The following is a 22,874-nucleotide window of genomic DNA, read 5'->3' as shown; positions in this document are numbered from 1 at the left end:
GAGGCTGTTCGCCTTTACAACGAAATAAGCACTCAACAACAGAACATGACCGACGCCGAAAAGGAGCACCTCGGGAAGCTTCTCAACGATGCATACAACATGCTCAACCTGGCTCGTCAGGATCAAACCCGAATCGATCGCGAAGTGCAAAAGACCTTGTGAGTTACCTTGCAGGCTGCTGGGTAGTAGAGGGATCGTCTCCTGAGGTTTAGGGTGTCGGAAATAATTAGCCTAAGGGCCAGTCTAAGATCGCCCGAAATAGACAAATTATTTTATCCTTGCCCTTAGCTGTCAATCTCTCTACTACCTTAGGCTACTCTGTAGTTATAGCCACGGAGAATGTTACTAACAGTACTACCTATTAGGGCCAGCGGCATGACTATGGACGAGTTTCATGACCGCCAAATCGATGACATGCACAAGCGGCTTGATGCCGAAGAGGCAGGGGAAGAGGTTGCTGAAGAGGCGGACGACGCAGAAGGAAGTCAGGATGCTTCCAGCCTGACCAAGGACTCCCAGATGACGGGCACCGATTCCCAGCGTACTGAGTCACAGCTCACCGCTTTCCAGCGCACTGATTCGCAGACAACCGATCCACAGACTAGTGAATCGCAGACGACTGTCACTGGTTCGCAGATGACTGTGACCGGACATCTTGATGACGACGAACCACTCCCCGACATTGTCAGATACAAGTTCGATGAGAAGAAGAAGGGTATTTAGGCTTGTCTATGAAGTAGCATGCTCGATGCAGGCCATAACAGGAGTAATCTTCACGAGACGGCACGGCATTAATGAGTACTGTTGTCATGATTCAGGGCGAGCTGGATGAATGAGCTGTGCATCTTAGGACTTGGGCCGTCAACCAACCTACATGGACAGATGCAGGGTTGACGAGTTACAATTTTTGACGGTTTTATGTAGCTCAATTCTAAATTTCATCTCTGGAACTATGCTTCATAACATGTATCGCGTGATTGACAGAACTTCACAATGAACTGACACAGAACAGATTCCTCAAATATCTCACAGTTGAGTTAAAGTACCCCCACAGGAGGCTACTCAGAACTAAATATCTACATCAAATGAATAAACATCCCCTTTTTTCCAAACCTAAAGAAACTTGTACTTGGTAAGGTTGGATACTAGAGCGGAAAGCGCTTAGTACTCGTCGTTGTAGTCACCCTCCTCCTCAGCGGGGCACTCCTCATCGTCACCGTCCTGAGCGACGGGCTCCTCATCCTCCTCACAGTCCTCATCATCATCGTTGGCGACAGGCTCCTCGTCCTCGCAGTCCTCATCGTCATCGGCAACAGGGGCGGAAGTGGGCTGGGCAGCGCCAGAGTCAGCAGCAGAGCTGATGGCAACGGCCTGGAGAGTGGTGGCAGCGGGCTTCTCAGCGGCGGCAGTGGTAGCGGGGGTCTCCTCCTCGTCATCACAGTCCTCGTCGTCGTCAGAGGCGGCGGGGGAAGAAGCAGCGGGGGTCTCGGCGCCGGAGCTGGCAGCGGGAGCGGAAGCGCTGGGGGCAGGGGCAGGGGCGGAGCCGGAACCACCACCGACGGTGAAATCAACACAGGACTCGTAGGTCTGGTCGATATCGGGAGCGTCCCAGAACCACTGGAGAACACAGTCACCAGCCTTGGTGCAGTCACCGCCGAGGCTCTCGGGGAGAGTGACGCTGAAGGCGGTGTTGTTCTTGTCGGTACCAGCGTTGGAAGCGTAGTTCTCGAACTCGATGAGAGGGGTGCCAATCATGGTGTCAGAGGAAGTCTTGACGACAGAGACGTTGGCGTAGCCGGTGTGGGGAGCGGCAATGTTGATCTCAAAGGGGATCTTCTCGCCGAGCTTGTAGCTCTGGACGTTGTCCTTGTTGTCGTCGAACTGGAAACCCTTGCAGAGCCAGAGGTTGCACTTGGAGGCATCGAGGTCCTGACCGACGACCTGCTTGATACCCTGGACGTTGCCGTTGATGTCGGAGCTCTGCTGGTTGAAAGGCTGGTCACCGCAGGCGGCCTTGAAGGCATCACCGGGCATACGGGGAGCAGGAGACTTGATGAAGCCGTGAGCGGCGACAAGGGGGAGGAAAGCGAGGATACCGGCGGCGTTCTTCATTTTTGCGGTTGTAGATAAGTAAAACTGAATAGTTTGTTGTTTTTTCGTGGAGAGTCTCTAGGACCAGATAGTAATTGTATAAAGAGTGATTTAAAATATAACGGCCGTCAAGGCTCGAAACGAAAGTGATAGATTGAAAGAGAGTGGAAAGTAGTGAAAAAAGAATGTCGAATCTGGTCCTTCGAGGTCCGTGAAAGAATAGAGGCTGAGAGGGAAAGAGAAGCGATGTAAAAGAGAATGGGAAAAGTCGATATATACTTGAGACTCGTTCTGAGAGACAGGGTTTAGACAGGAGGATCTGATACTACCTTCTCGGCGGACTCAAGCGAGGCGGTGGGCCAAAGCCTGGGCCTTGTTCGCTCCGTAGTCAATCTCGTTGATGACCCTGGTCTGAGGGGCCGAGGACCACTTTCAACGGCGGCAATAGAGGAGTTTATACGGATACTAGGATTTACAAGCGCCGGCCGAGAGACGGATATTTGTTGATTGAGGTTATCACCAACTATTCTCATCTTCATAGTCATTTCCATCATTGCATATTTACTCATTGTATAGTAGCATCCACGATATAAACACTGTTTTGCCTATCAAACCATCCCATACCATCTGTTTCCAAACGTCAAAAGAAGCAAAACATCCAACCTTGTAATGCACCGTTGCCAAGGCCCGACTTCACCGGAATTCGAAGCTCGCACCACGAACCAAACAAAGAAGATTCGTCCGGCGTTCTTGTTCCCCCACTTTCTACCGCTGCAGGTACAAGATGTTGACCCCTGTCAGGTTTGGAGCCAGCGCAAGGGGCAAACTTTTGATTGGTGGAACTTATAAGGTTGATGTTTGAGCCTCAAGACACACTGACAGGAGAGGGGAAAAGGGACCAGAGAAAAGGAAGGAATGGAGAATAGTCAGCTGTCCACCGAGATTTAATTAATTAAATATAGAGAAGGGAAGGATTCTTCCGTTTAAGCGGTTCGCTTACGATATTGCTTCGATCCGATCTTGGGCGTAACCATAATTAACTCTATTAACCTTTTGCCTCTACCACGAATTACCAATCAACCCATTAACAATAACCCATATCCCATACTGTTCACTGCTCACTATCATCACTGCCATCATCTTGAACCAACTCTCTCTGTAAGCATAAACCATAAAAAATCCTACCCGCTACATCCCTGCAATACCCCTGTCTCTTTCTATGAACAAACGATTTTCATCCATGGAAAAACTATCACCCCTGTCGCCCTTCAAAACTCGAAACCCGTCTCCGACAAAACAACAGCTGTCCGTGTTTCAGGATGATATGCGGCCAAGGCAGGGCATAATCTCCTCGCTTCGCTCGTGCGCGCATCGCATGCATCATGGTAAAAATATCATTCGTCGTCTTATTCCACTGTCAGTTCGTCCCTGGTTATACTCGGAAAACGGCAGATAACCGTGCAAGCCATCCATGATCATCTCATCTTGGCACTTAATTTATTCTCGGCTTTCACCATCGCATCACGATACAGTTCACAGTCGAATCTCAGATGTAACAATTCTCCGTAAATTCATTATGCTGCCAAAAGCCTCTTTTCATCCTCAATGCTTCTCGAATAGCTATTACAATGCGTATGTGTGCATCCATGTCGAAACGTACAAGCACATAATCTCCAATCCCATCCAACCTTGAGCAAATGTATCGGTCGCTACATCGTCATCATGAACCCATCGTCAAACAAACGTCAAACAGAACAATCAGCCAGTAAGAGGCCGGATATCTAGATATAAATAAAGTTTTGCTGTGAATGAACTCACGCCGCATGCATGCATGATCTAGATGGGCTCATCGCGAGGCTCAATAAGCACCTCGTTGACAGCGACGTGAGGGGGTTGACACACAGCATACACGATAGCGCTGGCCACCTCCTCGGGCTTGAGAACCTCGGCGCCTGTAGGCTCACCGTACTTCTTGAGAGCCTCCTGGTCAGTCGACATGCCCAACAGGTCTGTGGCCACATTTCCGGGCTGCACAGCTGTGACCCTGAGACCAGAACCCGCTGTCTCGAGACGCAGAGCCTGAAGTGTTGCCTCAACAAAGAACTTGCTGGCAGAGTAAACGCCCAGACCAGGGAACACCTTGCGTCCAGCATCGGAAGAAATGGCCACAATGTGTCCAGCTCCACGGGATAACATGCCCGGGACTGTGGATGATAAGGCGTTCAAAAGGCCCTTGCAGTTGACATCGACTGTGCGCTCCCACTCATCCGTCTGGTTGTTGGCCATCATGGTAAAGTACATGACGCCCGCGCAGCTGACCAGGATATCGACAGGGCCGAGCTGCTCACTTGCCTCCTTCATCAGGGACTCCACCTGGTCCTTCTTTGTGACATCGGTGGGGTGGATCAACACCTTACCACCGTAGACGCTAATCTTCTTCTTGACGCCTTCCAAAGCATCGGCCCGTCGAGCCGCCACGGCAACATGGGCGCCCTCCTTGGCAAGGCCAGCTGCCACTGCGGCGCCAATTCCAGAAGAAGCGCCAGTCACCACCGCAACCTTACCTGCCAGACGACCCTTGCGCACCTTCTTGGCACAGCCGTTGACCTGATCCCGACGGGGAGGTCGAGACAACCAACCACGAGCATAGAAGTGTCGCATATAGATCTCGAGAAGACCGTCATCCATCTTGGGGCGAGGGACATTGTACTTGTCAAGCGTAGGCTGTGTCTTGCCATCCTTGAGCACGATGACCGACTTGAGAACCTCGACAGGAGGCATACCACCTCGGAGAATGTCGACAGTAAAGGGGTCATCGCCGGTCCTCTTGTTGCCTCGCTTCTCCCACCAAAGGGCAACCCAATCGTCCCAAGCTAGAGGCTCAGTAGAGTAGCCCAACTTGGCCAGAGAGGCAAACAGGTCCTTGGAAGCAACAGGAGCGGGGTCGCCGAGATGGTAGAGAGTTTGCTCGGTGTCGTCGGTGTGGTTTGCAAGAGTGACAATGGCATCACTGACAAAGTCAACAGGGGTCATCTCAACGTACCAGTTCTCAACATCAGGAGCGCGTCCGAGCTGAAGTGACTCCACGACAATAGCATTGATCAAATCCCAAGCGTTGGTTGAACCAGATACACTGTGGCCGCTGATGGTACCAGGACGGTAGACTCGCACAGGAATGCCACGACGGCTGGCCTCGTCGACAAGCTTCTCAGCAACCCACTTGGTCTGGCCGTAACCATCAAGCAACTTGGTAGGGACGTCATCAACATCGATGACAGTGTTCTCACACCAACCAGTGCGGGAAGGTGGAAGCACACCGTTGGTAGAGACGTGGTGAACAGTAGCACCGCTGCGGCCAGCAAGACGAAGGATTTCTCGAGTGCCGTTGACGTTGGCGTTTCGGAGGGCAGCGTAGGGGTAGACCAGGTTGACGGTGGCAGCAGAGTGGACAATGACCTGAACACGAGTGGACAGCTCGTCAAAAACGTCAGGAGAAAGACCCAGACGCTTTCTAGTAAGAGTACCGGGCAAGATCTCAATGCGCTCCAGGAGATAATCCTCCCAAAGTCCAAGGTCGATCAAGTTCTTTCGGATACGAGCCATACCGGCAGGTGCACAGTCTTCCACGGGCTCGGGGAATCGCACAAGACAGATAATCTGTGCGTCGGTAGAGTCAACCAGCTTCTTGAGAAGGAAAGCACCTAGGTAACCAGTAACACCGGTAAGAAGGATGGTCTCGGCATCTCTAAGAGCACGCATAGGAGTGCCGTTGCCTTGAATGTCTTCAGGCAGAACGGAGTCTGCGCGAAGAACGGCTGGCAGGTCAGCCTGCACAGCGGCGGTGTGACCATCGCGGGCTGCCTTGATGGCTGCAACATGGCCTTCCAGGGTAGGGTTTCCGGCGAGAGGAGCCAGAGGAACAGGGAAACCAAAGGTCTTTGTGAGGCGTCCAGCAAGGTCAGCAAGGGCCAAAGAGTGACCGCCAAGATCGAAGAAGTCGTGCTTTGGTGTGATGACATTAGCGGGCATGTTAAGCGAAGCAGCCCACAACTGAATGACAGTCTCGGTCTTGACCTTGATGTTTTGCTCCTTCTTGGGGGTAGGTCTGGGCGATCGTGGAGATGGTGGTGCGGGCAGAGCCTTGAGGTCTGTCTTGCCGGAAACTCCATGCGTGGGTAGCTCATCCACCTCAACCCAGACAGAAGGAATCATGTAGTGAGCAAGATGGTCGGTGAGAGCACGTCGAGCAACAGGGCTGTATCCATACTCGTCGATAAGGGGAATGGTTCGGTCGCGAGATTCACCCTGCTCGCGGACGATGTAGGCAACGATTTGTCGCTCCAGACCTTCACCGTGAGCTACAACCGCACAATCGCGGACAGCAAGATGCTTTCGAATGGCACTCTCGACAGCACCGGGCTGAACAGTGTAGCCACGGGTCTTGATCATACCACCAACTCGACCGGTAATCTCCAAAAGCCCATTGGGGAGAATGCGAGCCAAATCGCCAGTGCGGTACATGCGCGCGTCCTTCTCTCCAGCGAAGGGGTCCATTTGGAAAGCCTTGGCTGTAGTTTCGGGCAGGTTAAGGTATCCTCGGGCCAGAAGGTTACCACCGACGTAAAGCTCGCCGCTCACGCCAGGGTTGACTCTGTTGCCAGCCTCATCGAGAACGTAGGTGTGTTCAGGGTCTGTGAGTTGACCTACAGGGCACACTCGGGTCTCGAAATCGACGAAAGTCTTGATGTCGCCAACAGCAACCTCGTGAGTCTCGCAGGCGCTGTAGACGTTGAGAAGGCGTGTCTCAGGGAGAGCATCCATGGCACGGCGAACAAGGTCAGTAGTGACGACTTCACCATTCAGCCAAAGTGAGCGGAGGTCAGGGAGCTGCTGACCGAGCTTGGGATGTCGAGAAAGAACTGTGGCCAAAAGTGTGGGGGTCATGAGGGTATCGGTGATGCGCTTTGAGGAAAGAAGCTCAACAAGAGCAGCAGGGTCGTAACTGGCGTGGTCGGGGATAGCAACAGTGGTGGCACCTCGAATGAGAGGTCGGAGCATCTCCCAAATGAAGAAAACATTGCAGGCCACTCTGTCACCGGGCTTGAGGTCGCTGACGGCGAATCGCAAGTCGTAGGAGCGAATTGCGGCTCTGTGGGGGTTCATGATACCCTTGGGCTTACCAGTGGTACCAGAGGAGTAGGCAACAAAGAGCAATCGCTCAACATCATCATCCTCGGGGAGTGACCGTCTCTCGGTCAAATGGGGTGAAGACTCTCCACGCTCCTGCTTATCGGGGCTGTCGACAATAATGACGGGAGTTTCAGATGTGAGGTTTTTTGAGTGCTCAACTTGAGTGAGAATGACAGTTGGCTTCGCATCTTCGATAACATCTCGTAGCAGGCCGGGAGGGTAGGCGACCTCAAGGACCAAAAAGGCACCACCAGCTCGGAGGGTAGCCAGAGCGGCGATAACGTAGTCGGCACTTCTGCCCATGAGAACACCAACCAAATCATCGCGACCAACACCGTAATCACGCAATCGCTCAGCTAGAGCCCAAGTTTCTCTGTCGAGCTCTGCGTATGTGAGGGATCTGTTCTCATCCTCAAGAGCCACAGCATCAGGGGTGGCTGAGGCCTGCTGCTCAAAGAGAGCAGCGAGATCCTTGTTGACATCAATAACCGTCATGATGCCAGATGTGAATGAATAGTGAATGAATGAGAGAGGGGAAGGATCTCAATGGAAGAGGAGAGAATGCGAATGAGTCGGTTTAAAGATAAAGATGGCAAGAGCGGTGGGTGGGTCACGCGACCAGTCTGCAGAGGTCGAGACGAGACTAGGAGGAGATGTCGGTGACGGGTCCGGTAATATTGCAGGCAGAGCCGGGGCAGTCCCCAACAATAATTATTAGGTACCGTACGCGGCTGATTAGGTACGAAGGCGGAGCGGATGAATCCTTTTCTGGGGGCTCGGAAAGGGCTAATTTTGGAGAGTCAGGCCGAGGGTGAATGGAGCAATAAACAACTGTTTTTTGTCGTATTGTAAAACAAGTTGGCCTCAAATTCCCATATCTTGAGGGTCTCGCGGGGTCAAATAAGGCAGAGGGGTCTGTGCAGCAAAGTACAAGCTCCAACCTCAAAAAATGACACAATGAAGAGACTGAAAGTGCAGAGGGTATCAGACTTGTGAATAGAGAGAAAAAATATGCAAAACCAAGACAATTGGAAGAAGACATTCCCTTTTTATCTACAACAACTGTACATCACTGTCAGGGCGGTGCCAATTGACATGACCCCCCACGAAGAAGTGAAAGTCATTGATTGGGCTGAGGCGGAGCTATACCGCCAGATCTAGGGACTTTTCAGGCATAGCTGCCCGCCAATTTTGGGACCTGGAGGGGGAGGGGGGAGAGGGGAACGACTCCATCATGGTTCTGGAGAAGTGTCAACAAGGTAATTGAGATGTTGATGCCATCGTTTTTCTAATATTGTGATTTCTAAAGCCATCTGATGGCAGTATTACTTCTGCTCAAAGATATAAGGATCAATCTCGTATATCTTGAAGAATTTTATCCCTGTCGATCGAAACACGAAGGGACTTTTCAACCAAAGAGCTGGGCCACTTTCACGTGCTAGAAACATTCTTCTGGTCGCTACAGTACCCCTGACAAAGTGGTGGAGCGCCAATCGGAGCCGTTTCTCAGGACCGTTGTAGGGTAATCCTAATTTCCATTGTACATCAAGTTTGAAGTTACGACAACTCGAATCAGCATACGACCAGATTAAAGCAATACCAGCTCAAGTGTTTGCAGTTCACGTTGATTCTGTTTCTCTTCCTCAAGTAAAAGTAAACCGGTAAAATTCAGAGCAGGCAGAACGGCTCTATAGAGCAACGATATGCACAATGTGCTAATCCCAGCCATCCAAACTGCAATTGTCCCTTCACACTCCAGTCACCTACATATCAATTGCGGGATTAATTAAGTTTGGGGACTATTTTGGTTACTTCTCACGCGAGAACATGTGGAACGGTCACATTCTTTCGGATCTCGCAGGGCAGAACGTTGTCAACTGTTCTCCCCGTTACTAGAAGCCATCACCTCAAGATGGTCTTTTCTCTCATTTCTTGCCACCGGAGTTCACAAAAGTTCCATCTCGTAAACTACCAACTTTGCCAACTCATCATTTCCTTTTTAACCACAAATCACAAGACTTTTGAGCCCGGAGCATCGCGATTCTCCCCGTGGGCTTTGCTCTGATTGGCGCCGACGACCCGACCGGACCATCGCCGCCACCGTCGCGCATTGCCCTATTGATTCTCGTGCATGACGCTCGGGGAGTCTGTTTCTTGGAGGGCTGGCGAATTAGAGGGTCTGATGGTGAGCTTGTTTCGGGGCGAGGCATTCTTGGCTCTGGAGGGGAGGGGGGGACTGTGGATTTGATGAAGGAAGATCCCATGTCGCGGGGCGGGGAGTCGAGTAAAGATGACGCGGATGTCATTATTGAGGTTAGTACTGTAACTGTTGATGATTCTTACTAGTAGAAAAGGAATTGAGGAGGGTTGTATTTGAACGTGGGTGTGCTGCATGTCTGCCCTGGCATTGATGGTGTTCCATTTTCCATCCAAAGAAGCTTACCGCTTGGAGAACGACGTCAGCCACATTTTCGAAGAGCCTCTAAAGACCAATGGCGTCTTTTAAACCTCGAGCAAAGATTTTCAGCCATTATCACTGGCCTGTTGCGCGAAACCTCATTGCTTCACCGAGCAAGAATATGTCATAGGGCATGTTTCCGCATGTTTTCGGTGATCTTCTGAATCATCTTCCTTTTTGCTGTTCCTTGAAGCTGGGTGAAGAGTTGCGCAACGGTTCGATCGGTAGTCACATCCATTCAGCAAGCCACAAAGTCACAAAGTCAATGGCAGGATCAGTTCTGACTACAGAGCTAATGAGATCACTCTATGTGCATGTCTGTATTTAAGACGAAACCATCATTAATATCCCAATTACACGGCAATTCGGTACTGGCAAGGCAGCCGGGTAACTTGACTTTAGTACTGTACGGGGTTGTATTCCGGGCGATCTACACGCTGATGCGCAACGGCGGCTCAATTCAACAACAGGTAGTCCCTGGTAAAGAAACACCAATTTTCCGCAACGGAATATATACACAACTGAACTATTAAGACTAATTATAACCATAGAAGATCATGTTAATCCGGCTCCGCTCCTCGTGTCATTCTTAACAATGTATTGTCAAAAGATAAGATAAAGGGCAAAAAGACCCACACAAAAGACGCCCTTTGTCATGTCTTGTCATTTCTCGCTGGGTCCCATCATGTCAAAACACAACGCCCTTTGCCATGTCTTGACATGCTGCTAACAAAAAATTACCAAATAATTTGATGCTTTATGCGGGAGAACTCCCTAAATCGTGGTACCATCCCACGGCCCGTCCGCCGCTTGACGTAAAATAAATTCATCGTATGTTGCGGTGAGCTGACGCTCTCCCATATTAAATGACCTGCCCCCTTCCCCTGGGCTTCGTTTTGTTCTTCGTTTCTACTACTGTTAGGATGTTTATTTTCCTTCATCCTGGCGACGATCCGAACAATACGACTTTACGTTGACGAATATTCGACTTCACGTGTGAGCAGAAAAGACAAGTTTTCAGGGTATCATCATACGTCTCATTATACAACTATTACACTGCTATACGCCAAAAAAAGATACAAGAACTTTTTGCTACACTTTCATAAAAAAACAACCCAAAACTCCCGAACCGATTCATCGTCTTACATCTGCTCTCGTCCCTTGCTCAGATCGACCTCAAGCAAGGGCACAATCTTTGTTCGGCAGATGAGCTTGTGGCCAACATAGAGCGCGGCGAAAAGCATCAAGCTGATGTAGTTGGAGAAGAAATCGGCTGTGCTCCACTCGATGAAGACGGTGAAACCACAGGTGATGGTGATGAGGGCTACGAAGAAGGCGCCGTAGTACGACAGGTAGGGTTGAAGAGGCGCCTTGTAGGGAAGCTCATCACGAGGGATGCCCTGCGCGGCCATGATCTTCTGGAAGCGGACGTGGCAGACGTTGATCAGGACCCAGGTGATGAAGCACGAGGTGGAACTGACGTTGAGAAGCCAGTTGAAAACCTGAACTCCGTTGGAGGAGAGGTTGATGTAGGCAATCAGACCCATGACGGAGCAAGACATGACAGCGAAGTAAGGAGTGCCGTACTTGTTGGTGCGCTTCATGAAAGCGGGAGCAAGACCATCCTCAGCGAGAGCAACCATGATTCGGCTACTGGAGTAGACGTTGGAGTTGGCAGCTGTGAGGATGGCGGAGAGGAGAACGGCGTTGATGATGTCAGGGAGGACTTTGACACCAGCGCGGGTGGCAACGAGGACGAGAGGAGAGGCAGAAGCATCCTGAGCACCACTGTCGAGGCGCTCGTCGTTTGAGGGCACGTTGATACCAACAAAGAAGACGGTGGCCATGAAAAGGCTGAAAATTCCCCAGAAAGTCCAGCGGATAGCCTGGGGGATGGCCTTGCGGGGGTTGGCAGTCTCACCGGCTCCGACACCGACGAGCTCAGTTCCCTGGAAAGAGAAACCAGCGGTAACAAGAACAGCCCAGAAACCGACGAACTTGCCAGTGGCGCCCTCGACCATGTAGGCGTTGGCAACACCGGGGTCGTTCCAGTACTTGAAGCCAATGTAGCCCTCGTCACCGACACCAGCGTTGATGCAGATGGAGAAGATGATGAAGCCGATGATGGTAACGACCTTGATCATGGAGAACCACATCTCAATCTCGCCAAAGATACGCACAGGGACAAAGTTGAGACCAGTGAAGAGAGCCCAGAAAACGCTAATCCAGATGGCGATGCTGAGGCTGGAATCCCAGTACTGAATGATGATTCCGGCTGCGACGAGCTCGAGAGCAAAGGTAATTGACCAACTGAACCAGTACAGCCATCCCATGGCGAAACCCAAGGTAGGATCGACGAAACGAGCAGCGTAGGAAGTGAATGAACCGGCGATGGGGATGTAGGCGGCCATCTCTCCCAGACTGACCATGACCGAGTAAACAACTGAGCCCATAAAGGCAAAGGCGACGAGCAGAGAGACAGGACCAGCCTTGACGAGAGCTGGTCCGACACCAAGGAAGAGACCAGTTCCAATGGTACCGCCAATGGCGATGAACTGCAAGTGACGAGAGGTCATGGCCCTGTCAAGGCCAGCCTCGCCAGTCTCGACATCCTCCTTGTCGTTCTTGTTGTTCTTCTTCTCATTGCTCACACGAGGGGACTTTTCGTCCGCCGATGAAGAGTCAAACATTTTGGCGCTAGTGTAGTTTGTACTCTCCAAAGAGTATATTTTATGTATACGCGGATGTGAGGCTGATGATGTGAAACACAAGAGATGAGAAAGATTAGATGAGGGGAGAGAAGAGAGAAAAATGAGAGATGAATGATGTGATGTGTTGCGAGAAACCAAGCGAGAGAGAAACACCGAGGCCAAGTGGGCTTGTTATGTAAAAAAATTGAAATGTCAACGGGGATGGCTTATGGATACGGGCAAGGGAAGGGATCGGGAATAGATTGAATGGGCCCATTACGAAAAATTTCGATATCGGAACAGGCCAGACTCAGACCTGAGAGATTTCAAGATACGTCTCTAGTGTGAGTGGCTCTAATTACTTCTGTCTATGGATTTACTGGTACTATTTTTCGCCTCCCGGTGATGAGCGATGGAAATGCAGTTTTTTTTCTTCTTGTCTGCAGATGATGATCACTTCTACCTCGATCATCTGCATAAACATATTTCTTCAACTTCCTCTTTTGAGTACAAATCACACTACACAGCTCAATTGAGATGCGATAATCCCCTTTCAATCCCTTCCAACAGCGAAATATCGCGAGATTTTAGCTGCTGTAGTTTCCGGCTCGTTGCCGATTTAGGTTCCCGGCCGCCACACTAAGTAATGACCCCTGTCTGTTCACTTGACAGCGCCAGAAAAATTCAGTTCCAGACGTCAGGGGTCCCTTTTTTCTTCTCCAACGCGCCACTGAAGAGGAAATCCTTGCCACGGCTTGTCCGCTGCGAGAATTAACACGACCAATTAGATGAAAGGATCAAAGCAGAATTTTTGCAGTAGTGGCTTGATTCTGCACGCCGCTGCATCTTCGATTTGTTCTATGCAGCCTTCTAATGCTGACCTATGGCCTGATTTGGGATATATTTCGCACCAGCCGTTGATCAAGTTTACAGTTACAGTACTACTGTCGGGTCATTTCGATATTACAGTGCAAGGGTGACAATAAACTAGTAGGGGATGTTTGCCAAGCATCGCGGCTCTTTTTGCGCGCAGTCGCGCTTTTTGCCGACGACAACCTCGATTCTCCGAACATCTGTGACTCTTTGAATGCAGTCATGTATCCTCCATTATCGGAGTGCACCGACCACGAGAAATGATAGAGAACCTGGGAATAAAATGGATCTGAAGACCGGGGATGAAAACGACAGGAATCCCTGGTAAACAGTTACGTACAGATATCAAAATAAGCATGCCTTGGGGACATTTTGAGGAGAACCTGGTTTACTTCCAGAGTCGAGATTGGGTCTTTTGAGTTTTCATTATGTACAAGTTCTTCTTCTCCGCTTGAGATTTATCATTTCCCCTCGCTGGAGCGAGCGTTAGCGATTACGGGCCGAGAAAGCAACGGCTTGACTCAAGATGTTCCGGTGCGATGGTACGGATATTACTCACGATACTCATCCCCAAGTCAAGCGCGAATAGGATCGTCGTAGCAACAGATGGCATGTTGAACCAACCTGCATATCATATTATTAGTCCCCATACAAACCAACCTCGAAAGGGTCTTCCTCCGTTCCCCATGGTTCGACAATCTTAATTGCTTACTTTGTTCCCCACTGGAGCTACAGCCAACTTGTCTCACCAACCGTTGAGATGACAAACTCTTTGGCGATGGAGTTGTGTAATGCGTTGGAGATATCCCCCTCTCCTTTTCGAGCTAGGATCGCGATAGACCGGAAGATCTTCCCGCAGAGGCTTGCATGAAGAGGGACCAGGCTCGTGGCCGATAGGCTTAATGTTCGGGGTAGCTTGAACATCTTCCTCATTGCGACATATGTTCTGTTGGTTTGAGTATTCAAAAGGACCTTTGATGGAAGTCTATGCTTGGGTGTCGCCGAGAGTAAAGTGAGGTTGTTGAGTGCGGCGCAGTATGTGGCATGAGAGCTTCAATCTCACACCACTCGTGCGTGGTTAACGCAACGACATGTTACCTCCTGCTCTGCGTCCAATGTTCAACATCGATCGCGTTGTCAGCTTACCACCATTTCGCATGCATATGCACTCGAACAGATCGTTCAAGGAAACACATGTCTATTTCAGTAAGGAGCATGAACGTAACCAATCAAAGCGAGGATCTGGATCAAGTCTGGGAATAAACAGAGAATGACGGTCTCGTATTCCCGAATCTAGCCATGAGTTCAGATTTCTGGATTGGGAAAAAATACCTATTTCGGTTCCTTCACTGCAGGTTTTACCTACTGCAAAGAGTCATAATGCTCCTGTACCGCTTTACTTGCGTCGATTAGTGGTCTTTAGCCAGTGTGTAGGTAAGAAGAAGAGAGCCACAATCGATAACCCGTACAAACACTGCTGCACCTTGCCCTGGGCGTTGTGGATAGCTCAGTCTAGACCCAAGCTAGATCATCAAGAGCTAATCAACCTAATTCCCCTCTCAAATCACATCTCACAGCTTAAAAAGCTCTCTGCAGGCACTACCGATGATAAAATGTGGAATCATCCGCATCTTTCCAAGTTGGATTCTATATCAATTATTGGTATACTGGAATCAGTCCAACCGGGTGCAAACGGATAATAGAAGGAATTGGAATGACCGCCCAGAGTTATCGCGGTCGCGACGCGTGTAATAATGATCTACATGTGATGATTTCGATATTAGGCGAGCTGCATTCGTTACAAGTCACACAGGACAAAGCTCTGTTTTAAAAGACTGTGCTCCTTCATGAATCAAAGAGACCACTCCTCTCAGGATTATCATACAGGCAAAACTTAAGCTTATCACCGTGAACAGTAATAAAAGGTTCTTTCCTTGAAACAATTTCGGCATGACGGCACTTTGCGAAGCCTTTAGCGGCTCTTAGCAATTCTTGTGCAGCGCGCTTCAGCTGCTCAGGCCCTGTAACTATCGAGATACTAGCTTCTTATTGGCCAAGTCTGCACAGGCTAAACCGGATATCGTTACACTTGTCGCTTTAGGTTGATCAAGCTGGCGCCTCAATGACCTCATCGAAACGAGCCAAGCTGCTGTGATGTCTTTGATTTCTGGTCTTGAGGCAGTCGCAATCTTGGAGGGCCCCGCCTGCTTTTCTTGTGTGTCGCGAATGATCATGATGTTTGCGACTTAAACCTCCCCCTTTTCTTGATGCACATTTAATCAACTCCATCAACTATCCATCAATTAATCACTTTTCGCATCCTTTTCGATTGCCGGTCGCGATTGATTTGGTCCGGCATTTGCATTGCACGACACCCCTGCGCTGATCTTCCAGACCCATCGCGACGCAGAAAAAAACACCCAATTTCCCATCGATAGCTCCATCGAGTCGCCGCCATCATGGGCGAAGCCGATAACTATTACAACGGGGGCCAGCAGCAGCAGCAGTATAACGGCGGTTATCAGCAGCAGTATCAACCTCAACCTCCTCCCGCCGCTTTCCAACAACAGCAGTACCAACAGCAACCTTACCAGCAGCAGCCGTACCAACAAGACCCTTCCCAGAATGGCGGTGGGTATATGCCCGCCCAAGGCTACAATGACAATGGCAACGAGAAGGGTTCTTTCGACCAGCAGTTCAAGATCGCAAAACCAAAGTACAATGATCTCTGGGCTGGTATCCTCCTGATCCTTGTGTTTGCTGGCTTTGTCGTCGTCTCTGGTCTCGCCCTTCAGGGTTACTCTGCGAACAAGGGCAATGCCGGTAATGGAATCTACGGCAACCCCAATGACTTCTCGCTCAACACGAGTACCGTTATTCTGTTCATGTTTGTTCTCGCGGTCGCTTTCGTTCTGTCGTATGCGTACGTTTGGATGGCCCGACTCTTTCCCAAGCAGTTCATCTGGGTCACTGGTATCCTCAACGTATGCTGGGCTATTGGCACCGCTATCTTCTACCTCTGGCGCAAGTATTGGTCCGCCGGAATCGTCTTCCTCATCTTTGGCTTGTTTATGGCATTCTGCTTCTGGACATGGATCTCACGAATTCCCTTCTCGGCTCTCATGCTAAAGACAGCCATCGACGTGAGCAAGAACTACGGCCACGTTTACCTCACCAGTTTGATCGGAGGCATTATCGCCACGGCCTTTGCCGCTTGGTACTCAATTACTCTTGTCGGAATCTACATCAAGTATCAGCCCGCCAACGATAACCCTTCGTGCGCCGGTGGCGGTTGTAGCCAGGGCAAGGTCATTGGTCTCATCGCCTTCATCACCTTCGCCATGTACTGGTTCTCGGAGTGGATCAAGAACACGATCCACACCACAATCGCTGGTGTATACGGCTCTTGGTACTTCAACCCTCACAACTTCCCCAAGGATGCCACTCGAGCTTCCGCCAAGCGCGCCTTGACATACAGCTTCGGCTCCATTGCTCTTGGCAGTCTATTGGTTGCCATTGTCCAGTTCCTTCGCCAGATTTGCAATGCTGCTCGCAACCAGGAGGCCGCAGATGGAAGCATGATTGGTTACGCTCTGTTCTGCTGTGTCAGCTGCCTGCTCGGCCTTTTGGAATGGGCTGTCGAGTTTCTCAACCGCTACGCTTTCTGTCACATTGCTCTCTACGGAAAGGCCTACTTCGCGGCTGCCAAGGATACATGGAAGATGATCAAGGACCGTGGTATGGACGCTTTGATCAATGTAAGTACACCTGTATTCATCTTCAGCTCAACTACTAACATGCGCAGGACTGTCTCATCGGACCCGTCCTTTCCTTCGGCGCCCTCTTCATTGCATACGCCTGTGCCCTCCTGGCCTACCTCTACCTCTACTTCACCGACCCTGCCTACAACAACAATGGGCAGTACACCGCCGTCGTCTTGGCCTTTTCTTTCCTCATCGGCTTCCAAATCGCAAACATTTTCACCACCCCCATCTCTAGTGGTATCGAAACCATCTTTGTCGCTGCTGGTTGGGACCCCGCGGTCATGTGGCGCGATCACCCAGAGCTGTATCAAGAGATGTGTAGAGTGTACCCGAAGGTCCAACAGGTCATTCGCGACCACTAATTTGGGAAGGCTTCTTGGATTGGAAAGACTCACTGAATTAATATGCTTAGCATTGAATGATACCATAGAAGGATACTGGAGGAACATTGTGTTTTTCTTGTCGAGGTAGAGAAACATGGCTTTCTCTCGCGGCGTGTCGCGTTGAGAGTATGTAATGGTAATGATACAACATGTAATAATACCCCATTCCCATTGATACTATGTAATTTGCCTTTGATGAAGATTAGACGATACGATGACATATCTTTGTGCTGGATGAACCTTCTTCCCAGAACCTCGCGCTCTTTTGAAGCATGAGGAAACGTTTTTGAGGTCCTTGACCGGCTGGTATAACCTTTCAATCGAACCAAGTAATCAACTTCCTACATTATAACGAGTCAGCTGGACATGAGTGGCCTTTTCAGAACGTCCAGCACCAAAATGTGTGGCTGTCTATTCATACACTGCTCGAGACAGCCCAGGAAATGATGTAAGCCCATGTTACTGCATGCAATCCCGCGTGGTCTTGTTAATGCTCAACAAAGAGTGATACTTCAAGACCGTTGGAATACCTCTTTGTTCCAGATCGTGCTATTCTCGATAAGCAAATATGCAATTGCTCTATGATCAACGCGCTATGGGTTCTCAGTCCTATGCCTTACGCTCAAAGTCCACAGTCAACCCCGGAAGAAGCTCAATAGACTCGGGACTATCCTTCGTTCCCAAAAGAGTCAACTTAATCTCTGCCTTGCCATTCCCACCCTCAAGCGTCGACAAAACAACCTTGTTACTCCCCTCATTAGGACCAGCAGGAAGGTCGTACGGCCACTCGCCCTCCGCACCCTTTTGATTGTGAATAGCGTCGTACACAGGTTTGTACGTAGCGACATCCTTCTCGGGCAGCAGAACAGTGACTCGTGAAACACCCTTCGCGTGAGATGGATGCTTGGTATACTCATGCAGCCCATCACCACCCTCCGCCTTAAACGGCGATCGCAAATGTCTCTCCGTCTCGTCAACGCACCAAAACGGGATCGTGCCGGGGAAAATCCTTTCACCGTTTGGATCAAGCGCCACTGAAACGAGACACTTCATTAACACGCCATCAGGTCTATGTCTCTGAAGCGAAGTGAGATTTCCGTAGGTGATTCCATTCCCCGCATCAGCGACCCGTTTCTGAAGAGCGGCGTACTCAGCTTCACTGTGAAGCGTATGCGCCCAATCAGCAATCTTGCCCTCTTCGAGATTTCCCCATCTGTGAGCACGGCGTTTTTCGGGGTCTACGCCTTCTACGAAGGCGATGAACTCGAGATAGGTTCCGTCGGCGAGGTGGATTAGTTTGTTGACTGTGAGGCCGTCTGCATGAGCGCCGCCGTCGATGACGAGGAGAGATTTGGAGAGATTTTGAGTTACGGTTTGGAGGGTTTGGTAAGACACCAAAATGGCGAAGTGGTCGAGAATTGGGAGTGACATTTTGCTTTTTGTGAGTTGTTTGTTTGATGTTGGTGATGAACGAGGAGTGGTTGATTGCGTGTATAAGAGGTATGCGGGGGTTCGGGGTTGGTTCGGGAGGAGTTCCGACTTGCATAAGTGCGGCAGAGCTGCATCCAGTGAACAAGTCAACTCAAACACTCTCACAAAATATTCACCACAACTCACTAAATCTCATTTATCGCCGAGTCAGAATGATAAAATGACGTTCAACTATCGGTAGAGATCCTAAAAGCTTTGTAAACGATAAGATATCATCATAGAATTGTGAGAATAAATTGCGCGAAAAGGTATCTAAAATTCGACCAAACTCCAGTCCCTAAAGCACCATGAAACAGTCTATAAAACAATGTAGCAATAAATCTAAAGTTGTCTTTCATATCGGTCTTGCAGGCTGCTGTCCTCTACCCATCTTAAACCTCGATCCTCGGCTCTCGACAAACCCCAACAGCAATCTCAAGCCCCGTAAAATTCCCAGAACACCAACTCCTCACAGCATTAGCCTTCATTGTCATCTCAACCACCTGGCAAATCTTGAGCAACGGCCCTCGAATCGCAATATCCTCCTCAAATTCCTCCCCAATATACTCCTCCGGTTTCGTATCCCACCAGTACCCCGTGGCCGTCTCGGCACTTACATAGACAACACCATCGTCTATTGGAGGGACAAGAATGGATGCCAGAAATTGTATGCCCGATAAGGCATCCGCGACTTGACAGTCTCTGCATTGATCTGGTAATCTGCCTCCTTCGGCAATTGTGTCTGGAAACATACGTATTTCGGAGATGCTGGTGGGCATGGCCATGCCGTAATTCACGTCCTCGCAGCCTTTGTGGCGAAGTAGGTTCGTGCGACATGCGGGACAGACAACAGGCTGGCCGTTGTCCATGAGGTTGTAAAAATGTGATGTAATACATCTGGTGCCGAATATATGACCACAGGGCAAGATTCGTGCTCCATGGGAAATTGTCTTGAGGGCGTGGTCGTTTTGAAAAGTGTGTTCGTGTGGGAAGATAGCCATCTTATCAAGACAGATCCCGCAATCGAGATGGAGGTTATTGTAGAGAGATGGATCTTGAAGGAGAGAGTCTCTGAGGACGGGCCAATAGGTATTGGCGAGTTTGGGCTGGTTGGAAGGGGATTCTGGGTTGAGGATGCTGTTTATGGACATCTTGGACGTGGATTGGAGAGCCATTTTGGTAACAAGTATATTGGAATGGAGAGGATGAGAATTGAAACAAGATGAAGGGAAGTCGGGAGATAGACATTTTATCTTCATGAGCCTGTGATTCAAGCATGTCCTTGGTGCCGAGTATCGCTTATTGTAGTTCGTGAACATGTTCAATGACAAAGAGACTTATTGTTCAATTCTCTTTGACTCACATACTAGTCTTTTGAACACCATCTACCCAGTCGATAGTATTGGTTCCAATCAAAGAATTCAAGAACAGCCGCGATACTGAACGAAAAGAGCCATTTCAGCCTCTTGCCACGAACAAAGTGCTGCCTTCAAAACAACCCTGCAATGGATGCTTTGCAAGTCAGTGTTCAGACGAATACATGTTCTACGTGGATTTGAGTCAGTAGATATCGAATGACAGTGATGTCGCTGAAGCTCAAGCACCCGGACTGACCATCATGAACATGAATGAAGTGAGCACGCGATAGTACTGAGTTTAGGACCCAAGGTTGATATCAGGAAATCTGACCACCGAAATTTGATAACAGTGATACCCACGGTCGAGAGTGGTATGCTCGTGTCTGGAGGAAGTTTTCTGCGCAGCGACGGCATTGGGATTCGACAAATCGCACTTGGATTATATGAAGAGACGAGAGGAACGTTACTTATTGGGACTCCGATATCAACTATTGTAGCAAACTCGTGAACTAGCTAAGTCGGTATACTCTGCACCTCGACAAGCCCGTGATGATTGAATCACACCAACAGTCCAGTATCCGTGAATCATGGGTCTAACTGCTATTTATAAGAATAATGAACCGTCCCCATCAAGTAGACCCTATGCCTTAGTAAGACATTATCAGCTTCACAATACTTACTCCAACCTGGTGTCATTTCGCGACTCAAGGCCCATCCCGTGACCTACGCGTATCGTGTGACGCTTTCTTCCTCCTTTCAACTCAGGATACAATGCTTTGTGTTTTGGTTGTTCTTTTGGCTTTTCAGGAAAAGTTTTGCTTCTATGAGTAGCGGTATCGGACTGAGAGCCCTGGTCGATATCCTTAATGGACTCGCTAGAACAGCAATGAGCTCGTTTGTTCATCGTCTGTTTGCCCTTGGAAGGGCACTCTTGCCTTCTGGGACTCCGGACCCGACCCGTGTTATATAGCGTCAACTGTTTGCCTTTGGAGGGGGATTCATGCCTGGGGGCATCCAAAGCGTGACTCTCGTCATTCAAGATCTTCTGTCTGCCCCTGGAAGAGGATTTGAGCTTGATGGGAACCCAAATGCGACCCTCGCCATATTCTTCCGCTGTCTTGTATCCGTCTTGTTCCGATGTACTGAATTCTTCTTCTTCTACTGTCTTGGGCTTTTCTTCTTCCACAGTATTGAGATCTTCCACAGTGTTGGACATGCATTCTTCCATTGTCTTGCATGTGCATTTCTCTTCCACTGTCTCAAGGTATTCGTCCACTGTAGTTTCGTAATCAGAAAGTTCAATTATCCGGGGTTCAGGGATGCTAGTGTATTTCGCATTTTTAACAGATTTCGCCGAATCACTAGCATCATTCGATGGAACGGAAGGCTTGAGTGAAGAGTCGGATTCTGACTCGAAAGCGTCTTCGATGAGCCTCTCGTACCCTTTTTTATGCATGTTCTTGTAGAAGTTGTAGTAGAGTATTTGGAAGTGTTCGTGGCTGACATCATCCGCTGTAGCCGTTCCGCGTTTCCTGCGTCTACTGTTAGCGGATATGCTTCTGCAGTTGACGAAGCAACTTACTTCATATTCATCTCTTTGACCTCCCGCAGCGCTGCGATCTTGTGAGCCAGTTTCCGCGTCTCCTCGGCGTTCTGGTAAGCCGGCTTGAATTCCGGATGTTTCACGGATAGGTATTTGTAGATACGAGCTGCATCCTCTCCGTATTTGACGCCGCCGGGAAATAGGGTAAGCATTGCGAATAAGGGAGCTCGATGGTATAGGGTGAGCCCTTTCTGATTCGCAAGGATCATTTCAGCCGCAGTTTGAGCCATTTCAAGTTTGCCCTCGCTGAAAAGATTGAGGACCCAACTGACACGCTTGTTACACTCGGCTTTGGTGGTGTTAGAATGTATCGCGAGTAGGTGCTTATGGGACTTACCGGTCTGCTCAAGCTTCGCTGTTTTCGACGGCGACACTGGGACTGACGTTGGTGATGGCTTCGATGATGGGTAAGGAGGTAAGGATTCGGGATGGAAGTTGATGGGTGTAGTGTTGGATAGCTTGCTGGGGAGCCCCTTGATGATTCCATCGAAGGGCTTGGTGGGTGATGAGTTGGATAGCTTGGGAGGTGAAATAGAGGCTGCTTCGGCCTGACCTATGGTGGAAGTCGTACGATGTGTCATCTTGATGTCAATAATGGACCAAAATTGAGTTGTGGATATCTGATGAGAGTAGTGTTTTGATGGATGATTTGGAAGAGTAGAGTTGGGAGAGGGACAGTTGATGGATTTGAGGTTCCATTGTAGCACCGCTTTTGCTCTTTCCCTTTGTATTGGATCGAGTAGCTTGAAGAAGGAGCATTTCGAGCTTCACAGGTCAGGTGCCTACCTAAGTTTAGGTAAGAAACTTGGAAGAAAAATGCAAAGCGCGCCTGCGTTTAGAGAAGATTAGGCAGGCTTAGTGGAGAGACCATGATTGCAATCCATCTCTCCTTTAGGTAGGAGCCGACTTTGAAGTTGTGGCTAAATGCAACGCAGTATATTTATTAACATCATTTGTAGTTACTTAGTTAGCTAATTATAGAAGAAAACATGAG

The 22,874-nt window shown here is 49.5% G+C and overlaps 7 protein-coding genes across 7 annotated transcripts; 1 reads left to right on the top strand and 6 right to left on the bottom strand.

Annotated features, from left to right (window-relative positions):
* Positions 1-1,014: 1,014 nt before the first annotated feature.
* B0J16DRAFT_336619 (uncharacterized protein) lies at positions 1,015-2,316 on the bottom strand. Its single transcript, XM_046127260.1, has one exon. The coding sequence runs from the start codon at positions 2,110-2,112 to the stop codon at positions 1,162-1,164; it is 951 nt and encodes a 316-aa protein (XP_045984130.1). The 5' UTR covers positions 2,113-2,316; the 3' UTR covers positions 1,015-1,161.
* Positions 2,317-3,632: 1,316 nt separating this feature from the next.
* On the bottom strand, positions 3,633-7,834 carry B0J16DRAFT_89156 (uncharacterized protein). Its single transcript, XM_046134640.1, has one exon. It carries the CDS (start codon positions 7,774-7,776, stop codon positions 3,928-3,930), a length of 3,849 nt encoding a protein of 1,282 aa, XP_045984129.1. The 5' UTR covers positions 7,777-7,834; the 3' UTR covers positions 3,633-3,927.
* A 2,946-nt stretch (positions 7,835-10,780) lies between these two features.
* On the bottom strand, positions 10,781-12,635 carry B0J16DRAFT_89099 (amino acid permease/ SLC12A domain-containing protein). The gene has a single exon (XM_046134639.1). The coding sequence runs from the start codon at positions 12,427-12,429 to the stop codon at positions 10,882-10,884; it is 1,548 nt and encodes a 515-aa protein (XP_045984128.1). The 5' UTR covers positions 12,430-12,635; the 3' UTR covers positions 10,781-10,881.
* Positions 12,636-15,761: 3,126 nt separating this feature from the next.
* On the top strand, positions 15,762-17,864 carry B0J16DRAFT_396435 (plasma-membrane choline transporter-domain-containing protein; the record flags this gene model as incomplete). The annotated part of the gene is made up of 2 exons (XM_046132272.1): positions 15,762-17,060; positions 17,108-17,864. The coding sequence occupies 2 exons, from the start codon at positions 15,762-15,764 to the stop codon at positions 17,426-17,428; spliced, it is 1,620 nt and encodes a 539-aa protein (XP_045984127.1). The 3' UTR covers positions 17,429-17,864.
* On the bottom strand, positions 17,636-19,253 carry B0J16DRAFT_89093 (uncharacterized protein). The gene has a single exon (XM_046134638.1). It carries the CDS (start codon positions 18,878-18,880, stop codon positions 18,059-18,061), a length of 822 nt encoding a protein of 273 aa, XP_045984126.1. The 5' UTR covers positions 18,881-19,253; the 3' UTR covers positions 17,636-18,058.
* A 1-nt stretch (position 19,254) lies between these two features.
* Positions 19,255-20,094, bottom strand: B0J16DRAFT_370191 (uncharacterized protein; the record flags this gene model as incomplete). Its single annotated transcript, XM_046130351.1, has 1 exon — positions 19,255-20,094. One exon carries the CDS (start codon positions 20,092-20,094, stop codon positions 19,312-19,314), a length of 783 nt encoding a protein of 260 aa, XP_045984125.1. The 3' UTR covers positions 19,255-19,311.
* Positions 20,095-20,739: 645 nt separating this feature from the next.
* On the bottom strand, positions 20,740-22,829 carry B0J16DRAFT_336611 (uncharacterized protein). Its single transcript, XM_046127259.1, has 3 exons — positions 22,218-22,829; positions 21,860-22,169; positions 20,740-21,809 (listed from the first exon to the last, which is right to left on the bottom strand). The coding sequence occupies exons 1-3, from the start codon at positions 22,459-22,461 to the stop codon at positions 20,954-20,956; spliced, it is 1,410 nt and encodes a 469-aa protein (XP_045984124.1). The 5' UTR covers positions 22,462-22,829; the 3' UTR covers positions 20,740-20,953.
* Positions 22,830-22,874: the final 45 nt, after the last annotated feature.

The sequence above is a fragment of the Fusarium flagelliforme genome (genome assembly GCF_020744385.1).
Source record: "Fusarium flagelliforme strain FIESC 12 MPI-CAGE-AA-0113 chromosome Unknown B0J16scaffold_3, whole genome shotgun sequence".
In the NCBI taxonomy this organism is placed as follows: domain Eukaryota; kingdom Fungi; phylum Ascomycota; class Sordariomycetes; order Hypocreales; family Nectriaceae; genus Fusarium; species Fusarium flagelliforme.
Note: the sequence above shows the minus strand (reverse complement) of the source record. Positions and strands in the feature narration are given on the sequence as shown.

Coding starts and splice junctions, on each gene's coding strand:
- B0J16DRAFT_336619 (XM_046127260.1), bottom strand. CDS start 2,112: ATGAAGAACGCCGCCGGTATCCTCGCTTTCCTCCCCCTTGTCGCCGCT.
- B0J16DRAFT_336611 (XM_046127259.1), bottom strand. CDS start 22,461: ATGACACATCGTACGACTTCCACCATAGGTCAGGCCGAAGCAGCCTCT. Junction 22,170..22,217: donor AGCGAAGCTTGAGCAGACCG/GTAAGTCCCATA, acceptor ACACCACCAAAG/CCGAGTGTAACAAGCGTGTC. Junction 21,810..21,859: donor GTCAAAGAGATGAATATGAA/GTAAGTTGCTTC, acceptor CAGTAGACGCAG/GAAACGCGGAACGGCTACAG.
- B0J16DRAFT_89099 (XM_046134639.1), bottom strand. CDS start 12,429: ATGTTTGACTCTTCATCGGCGGACGAAAAGTCCCCTCGTGTGAGCAAT.
- B0J16DRAFT_89093 (XM_046134638.1), bottom strand. CDS start 18,880: ATGTCACTCCCAATTCTCGACCACTTCGCCATTTTGGTGTCTTACCAA.
- B0J16DRAFT_89156 (XM_046134640.1), bottom strand. CDS start 7,776: ATGACGGTTATTGATGTCAACAAGGATCTCGCTGCTCTCTTTGAGCAG.